The sequence below is a fragment of the Anguilla anguilla genome, chromosome 3, assembly GCF_013347855.1.
Source record: "Anguilla anguilla isolate fAngAng1 chromosome 3, fAngAng1.pri, whole genome shotgun sequence".
Taxonomy (NCBI): domain Eukaryota; kingdom Metazoa; phylum Chordata; class Actinopteri; order Anguilliformes; family Anguillidae; genus Anguilla; species Anguilla anguilla.
In genome coordinates, this window is record NC_049203.1 from 59540702 (window position 1) to 59554290 (window position 13589).

General features: G+C 44.7%; 1 protein-coding gene across 2 annotated transcripts in view; it reads right to left on the reverse strand.

The window, feature by feature from the left end:
• Positions 1-3556: 3556 nt before the first annotated feature.
• LOC118223183 (sodium/calcium exchanger 1-like) overlaps positions 3557-13589 on the reverse strand; it is a 74589-nt gene continuing 64556 nt past the window's right edge. Inside the window, exons 7-9 of one of the 2 annotated variants that reach the window (XM_035409422.1) lie at positions 13334-13433; positions 12755-13027; positions 3557-10147 (exon numbers count right to left, since the gene is read on the reverse strand). In XM_035409422.1, coding sequence (XP_035265313.1) covers positions 9768-10147; positions 12755-13027; positions 13334-13433 — 753 coding nt within the window. In that variant the 3' untranslated portion in view covers positions 3557-9767. The remainder of the gene's footprint in view (positions 10148-12754; positions 13028-13333; positions 13434-13589) is intronic. The other variant, XM_035409421.1, reaches the window with a different exon arrangement.

Here is a 13589-nt window from a genome sequence, read left to right on the forward strand (position 1 = left end):
AGAAATAAAGCCGGAGGAAAAAAATCGAAGAAGCGGTCTGCTGAAAATGATATTATTAGTAACAGTGTAACCGCGGCCGTGTTACAGACACAGAATCTTTTGTGTCTCCACTCTCCTGTTTTCCTTTTTTATGTCGGTCTATTTTCACCTTTTTTTAGTTTTTTAGTTGAACGTGATTTGATGCAGGGTGTGTATCTATGACTGACGACAGGTGAGTTTGAACATGCTCTGTGTCCAGTGTGGACATAGCAGGGCCCCGTATGGTCATCGCAGTGTTGACCGTAGCATGGGGTGATTAACCTTTCAGAACGAGGTCGGATGCCAGAGGTTCAGGATGTGAAGTTTGTTCAACTCTAAATCAGCTCTTCAAACACTGTATGTCATCCCAGGTTTTTCGTTGCACAGATCCCCACAGACACAAAAAAATTAACTAGGTGTTCTCCTCTGCATGCACTAAAAGAATTTATCGTGCCTCTAATTGGTCCAACTATGTCATATTGGGCAGAGACTTACTTCGACTTGCTCACAGACTGTAATATGGTCAATCCATTGTGAAAGGCTGCTACCACTGAAAAAAAAAAAGGGATTTGTTTTCTTTTATAAATGACACGTGTAAGGAGTGAAAAATGAGAGGGACTCGCTCTGAAGTTTGTCGAATGCTGAAGAAAGGCACGGAGTTGCTCGGACGTGCTCGGACGAATAAAGCGAGCCGCTCGAGACGCCTCGGCCGCTGCGGACCGAGCCGGCCAGGCGGGCAGCCGCGCCGCATGACAACGACGCGAGTGGAAACGGGCTCTCCGGGCTGAGGCCTGTCAGGCGGCAGACAGGAGCCTCTAAACCCTGACAGGCAAAGGAGCTTAAGCCGAGCTGAGGGAGACCAGATTTATCCTGCTTTCTGAAGAAAAATGAAACCATTGTGATGCTCTCCGGGCGCGTTGTTCCACTTTCTGTTAAGTCCTTCTAAGTGGCGGCCCCAGCCTCTTTTGTAGCGGAGTTAGCTTTTTGCTTCCTCCCCGTTCCCACCGGTGATAAACGGGGCGCAAGCGGTTCTCGGAGCGGAAATAAACCCGCGGAGCTGAGGCGCAGGGAGGAGCCTTCACGTGAAGCTGAAAGAGCTGCACTGAGCTGGCAGGTCGCATGACCTTCGAGCTGATCCAAGATCAGTGACGCAAATGTAGGGGAACCAAATCCAAGCTTCATCTGCTGAAACTTCAGACTGCACCTTTGACAGGAGGGTCAAAGGTCAATACTCACACTCCCACCATATGCCTGTAATTCACTCTGCGATGGGAAGGTCATTCTTCAGTACTGCAGGCCATCTGAAAATGTGTGCTACGTGTGCCTTTTTTTTAAAGAACAGTTTTTCCTGCTTTTCACCCTCAATTTGAAATTGGCAACTGTGCCTCCCAATTTGCCGCTACGCCACCCTTCGGAGGAGTACTGCAGCGAAATTGCGTGTATTCCTCCAATGCGTTCGCCTGTGAGTCAGTGCCTGTTTCAAACACTACACTCCATACAGTACTACCGAGGGATATGCTAGCTGCTAAGTCCTACTCTGGCAGCGAGCGAATAATAATAATAATAGCTATATGTAGCACCTTTCATACGTTAAAATCTAGCTCAAACTGCTTTCCAAACAAAATAAATATAATAAAGTAAAACACAGTAAGCGTAGAATGACAGAATAAAATGCATGAGAACAAAATATATTTTAAAAAACATTAAAAGCTTGTATTATTAAAACGCTAAAACCAAGGAGTAAAAAAAAAGACATAACAAACAGCCTCCTCTCTAGCTGCACTGATGCCTGATGAGCAGCCTGTGCTTGCTGCTTATCCTGTCAGGGATGGGCGATGCTGAAGGACGCAGGGGGGCCTGCTGCAGCGTTTTTGTAAATAGACGCGCCCACCCGCCCGGCGCCTTCTCCCCGCTAACCGCCGGCGGATGGGAGTCAGTGTATCACTGTGTCATTCGCCGGCCCCGCCGCTGGTCCCGGGGGCACTGTGGGTAATATCGGTGTACACTCCGGCGGTCATCGCTCTCCACGCCGTCTCGCCGCACAAGGCCCCCGTTTAAAATGAGCCCGCTGCTCTGTCTGAAGGCGTTACAGGCCTCCCTTTCTTTCAGCTCCTCTCCCTTTCATTTCTTTTCATTTCTTTTGTTAAGGGCGGTTTTCCCTACGTGCTTGGACTGCTCCGTCCCCTCTCTCCCTGGGGGCGTGTGGTTTTTTTCCTTTTCTGTTTCTTCCTCTCCATTATTTCTTGCCAACTCACCCCCCCAGTTCGACGACCCCCCCCCCGCCCCCCTCGCGCCCAGCAGTCCCGATCTCCTCTCCAGTGGCCTTGTGTCATGCTGCGCTGAGTCTCTCCTGTCAATGGGAGAATAACAGCCATCTGTCAACAGTCTGGAAGCTTATATATATAAATATTTATTTTTACCATTAATATTTTTATACAGACCTTGTGGGACTCCTTAAGGATTTGAAAGTGTGAATAATATTGCAGTTTCATTAAAACTTCCTTCCACGGCTATCTATGAGAAAACCCAAGGAGCTCGATTGAATTAGTTCATAGCAGAAGAAGTTCATTATGGAAGGGTTCTTAAATCTGTTTGGTACAGTGATTGAGGCGCAAGGCAAGGCCCTGGGTCGGTAAGGTTAAATCCCCAGGTGGGGTACCGCCATTGTACTCTTCAGCAGCGTTTCCCTTCAGAAGTGCTTCAGTAAATGCCAAACCCTATAAAGGAAGATGTGTGTAATACAATTCTGTGAAAGTCACACCTGACAAAGGCACCGGCTAAGTAGGTAAAAAATATAAGGACCACTGACTTGGGACTTGTCACCCTACTTGATATTCACAGGTTAAAAGCTACTGTAGATTGCTAAGACGCCTTAGTATATCCCAATACACACCTTCCAGGGGCTTTCTTTCCAAGTAGCTATTCTCAGACTTCTAGAATTTGAAACATATGTGCAGTAAAGCTCCAATTCAATTTTAGAAAATAGGCTTTTTATGGGAACACCCCGAGGTGGAAGTTCAGGGTAACTGAGAGCAGAAGCACACCTGCAGGTGTTTACAGGCGTAAAATCACCTGTGCAAAACTGTCTGCAAACAATGCAGGCGCATAGAGAACGCAGACATTTTATTCCATAGCCAAATTTTTTGTTTTCCATTTTATCAGCGCTCATTGGGGCAACTAATGCTATTAAACGGGAGATTGCAGACAAGCATGTGTTCTCCTCTGAGGCATGTGACATCAGTCGCCCCTTCTTATCACAACACACTCAGCAAAGACTGCCAAAGACTCATTCATTTGCTACTCAATTTGCGGGCACCCAATCAACAAGGGGCTGCCGTCATTCTGTGTGACACTGCTGTTGTCCTGGGTGATGCCAGAGTCAACTGTGCATCATACCACTCCTCTGGTCTGGGTTTAATACCAGACTGCAGAGTGCAATGGTCCATCCATGTACTGGAACAGAGCCTTTACAGGAAGAGACACCCAGCAACCCCCATGGCACTACTCTTAAGCAGAATAACACACTAGTCAAGAGAAGTGATAAAGTACCTTTTAAGGCTTTAATGCAGTTATAAATAAAGACAAATACTGGTTCTTAATAAACAAAAGTTGTTTCCTTTTTTTTCAAATTTTAAAAATATTTTATACAACATTTCTACATCACATAGCAGAATTTGAATGAGTTGGAGAGAGACATAAACCACATTTGCACGCATACACACAATCACACACACACACACAAAATGCACACACGTACACTGCTGACGCTGACACACTGATCTAAGGGTACGGAAAACATCCACTTTTTTGGGTGGATAAACTTTTTCATGTTCTAATTGCACTCCCCAAATTAAATACTTAAAAATGGATTTGCTCCTAAAACAAATAATAAAAATGAATTTAATAAAATAATATAACATCCAGATTGAAAGCACTTTGTGATTCCTTTTTAAAAAAACAGAACTACAGGGATTGATGAAAACGATAATAATCCAACAAATACAAGCTGATAGTTTTCAAGTTAATAGAATGCGATAATGAGACAGACAGTGCACGCACTTTTTTTTTTTTAAAGCATACAGAGACATTTTTTACATCGCTATCTACAGTGCACACAACACCGCAAAAGACAATGGAGTCCAAGTACAAAGAGGAAATTTACAGGGAATTTCAGCATAGCACATCAGCGACAGACAAGCAATCTACACTGCAATGACATAGGCATGCATAGAACAAGCAAATAATGAACCTAAACATCATTTGCAACATTTCTTTTTGAACATGAGACCTTTTTTTTATACCAATACAAACGTAACTATTTTTTTCCTTGTTCTTTAAACGTCTGCAAAATTGCATTCATCATAGTGTTCTTTCAATTGACAAAGGAAAAACATTAGAAAATTAGAAAGAAGATAATAAAAAATGTGAAAACAAAGGATGAGATTTAATACCAAGGAAAGAAAATAGCATTGATTACATAGAGAATCTTATTTTGCAGAGTGATTCAGTTTATTCTGTGGCTTATTGGTCAGATACTTCGGCACTCTTATGAAATTCTATACAATACACTGAGCAAAAGGAATTTCAGTCCAGTGCAGTCCACCCTAGCACCTGTAGACTTCCAGCCATATATTCTTAGATCTGACAATACAACTTTTAGTTTAAATAAAGAATGCAATACTTTTTTATTATAGAACCTCATGTGTGTATCCCATATCTTTGGTATAGGTATCTACGCAGGGATCACAGCAGATTCTATAAAAGAAAAACAGGTATTCTTGAAATGGACCAGAGTGACCTTATCCCACGTTCCTACACACATCTGCTCTTCCTGTTAAGGAGCAGTATCATTACTGCCATCACAACTGAGAGGGAGAGAGAGCGGGAAAGATTAGGGGAGGCAGCAGGTTAGTCAGGTGTGTGCGTACATCCGAGTGAGCGTGTGTAAGCGTAGGTGCGTGCGTCGTGTATGTGTGTGGGGGGGGGGGGGGGGGGCAGAGGAGGGCTGTTAGTGTTAGTGTTAAGTGTTAAGCGCTAGTGATAAGAGTGCTGTGTGTTTCTGCAGCCTCGTGTTCCACCTGCTATCAGACAAGAAGTCAGTGACCCCCAGACAAACTACTCTCACTGATTGGATTAGGGGGCTGGGGAAGGCTACCAGCAGACAATACAGATAAGGAATGTATCAGTAAGGACACACTCATGCAGTTTCGCACTTTCATGTAAGGGTATGAATATGTATGCAGTCACACACACACACTAGCATGGCCAAATTCTACTGATAAAAGGACATTTACGATGAAAGCCAAAGCACACTGTAGCTTCTGGGTCAGGATGTTCACAGCAGAGTTGTACGTACGTCACTGCCTGCTGATATGGGCACGGAACCCTGACCACTTTCCCATACTGCTTACAGTGCAAGATACAGTAACAATTAACCCCCGAGACCAAAAACAGCCCCGAAATCCAATTAGGGGATTCTCTTTTCACAAGGACGGCTCTTCGATTCATTAAGCTGGACTGCAGCGAGTGAGGGAGAGTGACAGGGAATGGCCTTATAAGGAGATTACAACCAAAATTCCCCCCCTCCAACAAACGACGACAAGAGACAACGTAACGACAGAAAGACAATGACTCCAGGAGGTTGTCGCCTAGCAACAAGAGGGGCTAAAAATATACGAACTGCGTACTTTCTCTCCGAATATAATACAGAATACTGGTATATAAATACATTTTCTAAATAAAAATACATGCATTAAATCTGTTCCTTCTTTCGGCTGCTCTGTTCTAATTTTCTTTTTGACTTTTTACCTCCTTTCAAGATATTTCAGCATTTTTTCAAAATAAAACTATTAAATGGAGGAGTGAAAGACAAAGTGTGTAGAAAAATGGCACACATCCGTGCATGACAGACTGTATTTCATTCCGCCCTTTCTTTCATACATTTATTGATATCTTTCACATAACATTACAATCCAAATCTGCAAGTGAGGCCCAATTAAACAGAGAGGCAAATTCTTAGCTGTGTTGTTAAATTGTTAAAGGCAGTATTATTTTTGTGATAATTTACATGATTCTTGAAACCAGGCAAATGGCTCCGAAATTCATAACGGTCTAAAACTTCTGTTGAAAATGGAATAGCATCCGATGGCCCTACCAAAACCTCACCAAATGCCAGACAAGTATCAAACATCAAAATATACTGGATTGCACTGGACTGGTGGTAAGATTTTGCTCATTTAGTTTCATGTGTTTACATGTTGGAGTTCGAGAAAACAATGACAGTAATACTGTTATGCATATCACAGTACAGTTAGTTAATGAAATGTAAAGAAAAGTAAAATTAATTGTTTGACAAAATTGTTCATAGCCTATTCTACAAAATGAATCACATAACAGGAGCAATGGAGGTATATCAAATCTATATTCTGTCATCAGAATTGTAGCAAAACTGGTTGCGCTCTACACATTTACATTAGTTCCCATAACACTTTCCAAGCGCCCATCCCAGATCTGTGACACTGAGGGGAGAAGGAAGTGGAGGAGTTTCGAATGACATTATGGTTGACTGGCAAAATGTGCCACAGTCCATAGGCCATCTGACTCTCAAGCCAAGGAGGAGTCCTGCATCTGTTACTCTCTCTGCTTTTCATCTGAATAAAGTAAACATACACAAGGAGGGTGAACTGTGCTCTCCCTTTATTTTTCAAAAAAGGAATGATCCTACGGACACAGGCTAAAAATACCTGCTTTCAACTTAAGTCACTCACTTGAATGACATGAACTCAGTTTCCAAACACAACACCGACTAGCTCAGTTATCTGTGAGAGCAGCAGATGGAAGCTCATCCGAGATCAGAACGAGGTCAAAGTGCAGCCCAAGTTCTGTGCACTAAAGCAGGGCGATGTGGCATGTGCGTAGCCTCTGGGCACAAACTCTTTCCACCACAAGGCCATGTGATGCCCACCAGGTCTGTAAGCCAGCAATATGTGAGGCAAGCTGAGGGCTACAGCAAACCAAACCACGCCAATGGCATGTTGGCCAACCTCAGTCTATCCTCCGCAAAATACCATTGCCAGAGAGCCTGTTTCAAAGCCTTTACATTTCATTGATAGTTTGTGTTAGAAACAATGAATTCCCTTCCCCTGGTTGTACGCTACATCTGAATAGTCAGAATCAATGTTTTCTTGCAGTCTTTATGAAAGAAGGAATGAATCAACTGAATGAAGCGTCAGGATGGATTTCTGTCATATTCTAGCAAGCAACTGTAAATAACGGTCAGGGTGATTTTGCTCACAGGCTTACAAGCACAATACAGGCAGTTGTAATGCACGATGAAAGAACAGTGGTGAAGATGTGAAGATGTTTCGGGGACCAAGCTGCAATAACTGAGACTCCATTCGGATGAAATGCCCAAGGCCACACAAGGATGGAGTCTGAAGACTTTGGGCATGACTGAAGGGTGCTGCAGGCCTTATTGGACTTGTGCTCTACCACGGTCCTCTCACTTCCCAAGCATGGCGGTTTGGCTGCCATGGGGGAAGGGCAGCACACTCTTGTTTTGGCCAACGGTTCTTCTACCACATTTCAGATCCCAGTGTGTAGATGAAGATAAACTCAAAGATTCAATTCTTCCTTGTGAGGACACTAAACGGGAAATAACTTGAGCACTGAGTCAGGACAGGCTTGGGTGACCGTGTCTCAGGCCTACAACATGTACACAAGGTTCATATCTTTCCCTTGCTAACAGTACTCGATACACCACTACAACCTATCACCAGTATGCCAAATGGGATCTAATCAAACTACACAAAAAAGCATGTAGCAACACCATATGACAGTTCCAGACAAAGTGTAAGATACTAAAAATAGCATCTCAAAGCAGATGTGACACACAAGTGTTAATGTTAAATTCCTTTGGATGAGGTGTGTTTTTAATGTGGCAATCCATTGTCAAAACACCTTCTAATGATAAAGCCCATCAATACGCCTGTGATGTCAGGCAATGTCCTTGAGAAAGCTGTTTGTATATACCATAATACTTTCAATATCCTTACAAACAGAACAGAAGCGTCTGCATAACATGGCATAGTAATTTGGCCAGAATCACTAGCGGAAACAACTGGAACTCAATGTGGATCAGTACTGAACAACCAAAATATTTTCCCTTTCCTGTTGTTTTCTTAAGCTCATTCGTAAGAGAACTGAAATATTAATGAAAGCACTGATGTAATCTTCTAGCAACTCCCAAAATGCTTGTCAGGTCCCATCACAAAAGAATAACATGATGAAGAGCCAACTGGTATTAACTGTGGTTCAGGCCCAAGTGATAGATATGTGTCAAGTTTCCTAAAGATCATCTGAGTCATCCAGAGGTCATCCGTTTCCTCTATATGGCATCTCTGACTGGCAAAAGGAGCTGTCTCCCATCAAACTGTGCTTTTAACATGTATCTATTTGACATTTAGACAGATATCACAAAATAGGAATCTGTCACATAGCACTGGACACCGTAACATTAAAAACCTCTCAGATTCTACTTAACACCTTTTTTTAAAAACAAGCTTTGATCTTCAGCATTACTCCAGAAATTGTGTGTCTGAAGTAGTTAGGTTTTCCTAATAAAATCAGGCGTTCTTGTTTATATCACACCCAAGAACTATTCTTTATGTATCATATATAGCTGGAGACAACAGTTAAAGTAACTAATACCATTATCTTCTAGATACATATTCATCTTCTGGTAGCAGAAGTCCACCATAAAGTCCTCCATTATCAGTTTTTGATTTTGGCTCCTTAGTTGCCGTGTAATGGGTAAACTCACTGTAAACTTATGGTTTACATGAACCCACAAGGAGACACTGGCCTACTTGGTGTGTCCAGTTCCCAAAATTTGTTTCCTTTTCCAAGCACATGCTGTTGGGTCCTTCTTCTTCATTTCTCAGTTTCGTTTTCACATCTTTTGTTCTTCACATGATAACCACTTTACATTTTCACAACAAGACGAGCACATGACACTGTTGAGAAGTAAGTGAAAATTAGAGTTGGTCTTTGGGAAGGGGCAGGGCTGTCTCATTTGGAACAGGGTGGGAAGAGAGTCATACTCCAGACTTGGGAGGGTTTCAACATTTGTTTTGGGGCAAACAGGCAGAAGGGAATGTACTACAACAACAACAACAACAAAAAAAGGTAGAGTGGGAAGAGAAAAGCAGGGAAAACATAACCAAATAAGCACTCAAAATGGAGGACGTTTAGAAAGAGCATGTGTTGATTGCATACAAACACACCACTGGACAAAACAACCCTGCTTTTCAGTGCCCCTCCCCTCAGTCGGACAGAGAAACCCTCGGCTGGTTCCAGATTCTCCTGAGAATGTTTGGTGTGCAGGTGGAGCGGCAAGGGCTCCATAGCAGTGTCAACAGGAGAAAGAAACAATAAATTAAGAAACCAAACCATAAAAACAGTCACAGAAATACAAATAAAAACATGGCATTTATATCCATACGAGCCGAACACTGACCAAGACTGCACCAGATGAATGCAGGAGATGGGAGGAAGGTGTCGGGGGAGGAGGAGGAGGAGGAGGAGAGCGGGGGTCTCTGGGGGTTGATGTTTGGCAGCTCTGAGGCATAAGGGCCAATGACGACGCCGACGAGACGGGAAGGTATGAGCGGCCGACGGAAAGGGAGGCCGTCTCTCTCTCTCTCTCTCTCTTTCTCTCTCTCTCTCGCCCTCCCTCCAGCCCCGCCCCCTCAGAAGCCAGGCACGTGGCAGTAGGCCTCCAGGGAGGCCAGCAGGATGTAGACGAGCCACATGGAGACGAAGAACGTGGTAGTGACCAGCTTGGCAGTCCGGGGCCCCCCCAGCTCCCCGCCCGCCACCGAGGGCCGCCGGCGGTACAGCAGCACCAGCACGGACAGCAGCGCCATGATGGTGAAGAGCGTGACGGAGAAGGCCAGCGAGCCCGGGTTCACGTGGAACGCCAGCCCCTTGCTCCGCCAGTACACGGCCGCAATGGTCCACGCCACGCCGATGCCCAGGAAGACGTTGACCGCGTTGCTGCCCGTCACATTGCCGATGGAGGCGTCGGCGTACTGGTCCTGGATTGCCGCCACCTTGCTGGCAAAGGTATCTGATGGGCACAGAGGGAGAAAGGGGGGGGGGGGGGGGGGGGGGGGGAGAGACCGGGATAAGGGAAATGAAAGCACCACCTCAGAAGGGTTCTTCAAAAAATGACTCCTCAAAAAGAGGACTTCCTCCAGTGTAAGAGGCTTTCCAGTCTCATACTCAACCGCAGATAAATGCACACACACACACACACACACACACGCACAGCACACAGATAAACCACAGACAACCGACTGCTTTTCCACAGAGGAGCTTTTCTGTCCATACATCATTAAGTTCATTATTTTGAACACCGCCCTGAGAACGGCAACAAAGCCATCAGCGTAGTTTTCTTTACTCCGCTCATACGATAACTGAAATCCCTTGTGAAAACTGTGCTCGATGGCAGAGACAGGTTAGATGTGGGGGAGGTTGCCACACATCTCAGTCACTGAAGGTCTCGTGGATGAGGTGTCAGCATGTCCACGTCCTGACATGTCTTGAGCAACTGGGCGTGGATTTCTATGAGTCAACAGTCAAAAATAATTAAAACTGATTTTCAACTGAAAGTTTGAGGCTAATTTAAGGTGCCTGCCCATTATGCACCACTGAACATAGTATTATTATTCTTTCTTATATTGTTAAAAATAATAATCATAATAATAATTTATTATTATTATTATTATTATTATAATTACACTATCCAGCAATCTTGTAAGCAACCTGTAGAATCACATGAGCAATGAGGCCAAAACACAAAGGGAGCCCGGCTGCCTTTGGTCTCCACTGCCCTCTCCACTGACAGACCACATGGCACCAGCTGGTCATGAGACAGGCTGGTCCCACAGAGCTCTGGATGCTGAGAGAAGGCCTCGGTCCAATGCGGTCAATGTGACCACAGGGCAGAGAGGCAATATGTGCAATGGTGTTAATTTTGGATGTAGTTTAGGTCGTTGCACACCAGTCTATTATAGGTGCTGCCCAAGAGAGATAGGACCCAAAATCTCAATATAACATGTAAATCAAAGTAAATTCGACCTTCATCAGGCTGCATAGGCTAGAGTGATGCTCTAGTGTTTTAAACATTAGCCAACCTGCCAGACACAGGTGTAGTTCTTAATTGGCAATTAACTTGTAAGACACTCAGGATCATTGAGTAGTATTTCTTGTAGTTTAAGAAAATAAACTCATTTTAAATATCTTACTGGTAGAGGGACTGACTCCAGTACAGTGGAGCCTGCCTGTACAGGGAGAAAAACCACTGCCTCCTTTCTATTTATCGTTTGCAACTAAACTAACAAAGACCATTGCCATTGACATCAGTGACAGTGACAGCAATACCACCAATCAAGCGCAGAGATTTCAGAGCCCCTGTCTACTGATTCAGCATCAGCCTCTTCACTTTGTCTTTCTCTTTCACTCTTCACTGTCACGTTTATTGACAGATAAACCACGGTGCATGCATAAAAAGAGACACACATGATAGCCTTGCAGAAGGATATAATCACGTTTTTTCCAAAAAAGAAAAAAGAAAAAAGAAATGTTTTTGTAATATGTTCACGACTCCTTCTGTCATTACTCATTCAAAACAGTTACGTCAGCCGACCTTCACACCAGCAGTAAGCTCCGTAAATGCACAGACTTTTTTTTTACCGTGAGGCAAAGAAATGAAGCCGGAGAGAGTGTGTAAATTAGTGGAAAAGCGCAGGGAAGCAAAATAAATGTACTTTCCAAATAAAGCACGGCTCTACTCGTGGCTGTCGGTCCCTTGAAGAGCGGCAAGTGACACGAAAATGAAACGCCTCAGGGGGTCTAAGACACAAAGTTATTTTGTCTTCATCGTCCCATTTTACGTCAGGAATTTTTACATTTTTAATTCATCAACATTTACTTCTTTTGTAAAAAGCACCTGCCTCTTCTATTCTCTAATTGCTATGTTGTTATTTGCTCGGTATCAGCGGTTATCTTTGTACTCGAGCGACAGATAGAATCGGCGCGTGAAGAAGAGCTGGAAAGCGAGTGGGAGACTCGGCTCCTGAATCAGAGCTTCCTGGTGTGATCGGCTCATGACGGCCGTGACAAGCAGCTTCCGGCTGGATCCTCACACAAGTATGACGGAAATCAGCGAAGCGACACAAACCAGACCGAGCGAGATGATCAGAAAATGATCAAGAACCAGAAAAATATATTTCAGTACATTTTTTAAATTTATAAATATATGTCCTTCCCTGACAAACATGGAAAAGCTGCAAATCCTTCTGGGAGAAGGGTCAACAGCCCCACTCGCTGCACAATATGCTTCAGCCTGTCACAAGCTGAGGGACAGTGAGTGACAACTCAGCAGGAGTACAACCACCGCACAGATAAACAGTACAATGTGAGACCTGCTCAACTTGTAAATGTTACAATTACTGTTAACTAAATGCTTTCAATTATGTATTTTTTTTTCTTTTCCTTCCATTGGAAATAGCTTTTTTTTTGTTATACATACAATGCTTTTGGAATCTTTACTTTTTGTATTTCATGTTGAAATGAACTGAACTGAATTGAGATGCAGATGGACGGGGAGAGGAAGAGAGGCAGAGCGAGAGCGAGAGCGAGAGCGAGAGAGAGAGGGACGAGCGGGGCAGACCTGGCACGGAGGTGCCGAGGGCCACGAACACCACGGCGGTGACGGAGTCCTTGAGGCCCACGGTGCAGCCGAAGTGGGACGCCAGGTCGCCGGTGACGGCCGTCAGCACGCCGATCAGCGAGATGGACACCATGAAGCAGGCCCAGCCGTTCCAGTACTCCGTGGGCGGCACGAAGGCGAACAGCACCTTCCAGAACACCGTCAGGAAGTGCATGATGTAGTCGAAGCAGGAGGGCAGGCGCTCTTCGCCGCTCTCCTCCTCGTCGTCGTCACCTGAAAGAAAGACGAGCGCAAGGCCGTGGCACTGAGAAGCTTGAGACAGAGAGAGAGAGGAGAGAGGGAGAGAGGGAGAGAGGGACAGAGGGAGAGAGAGAGAGAGAGAGAGAGAGGGAGAGAGAGAGAGAGCGGGGGGAAAGGGACTGAGGGAGAAAGAGAGTGAGGGAGAGAGGGACAGAGGGACTGAGGGACAGAGGGAGAAAAAGACAGAGGGAGAGAGAGAGAGGGACAGAGGGAGAGAGGGAGAACAGAAAGTTGAGGCAGCAGGGTGGAAGACAGAGACGGGTACGCAGCCTTGCACACCTGCGCTGACGGTGACTGCACTGACAAACTGCTCCCTCCAACTGCTGCTCCCCACCACCAGGGCCAGGTTGGTCTTCTTAATCAGCTTGTCTACTGTGCTCTGAAAAAAAACACGTATACACACACAAAACATTATACTCAGGCTTTGGTTCCAACGAATTCTACTTCAAGTTTAAAACAAGGCACAACGAACGGTGTGCAACAGGTCCTTCTTCGATCCCAGCAAAATCAGACTGAATATATTTCGCTGGTAGCT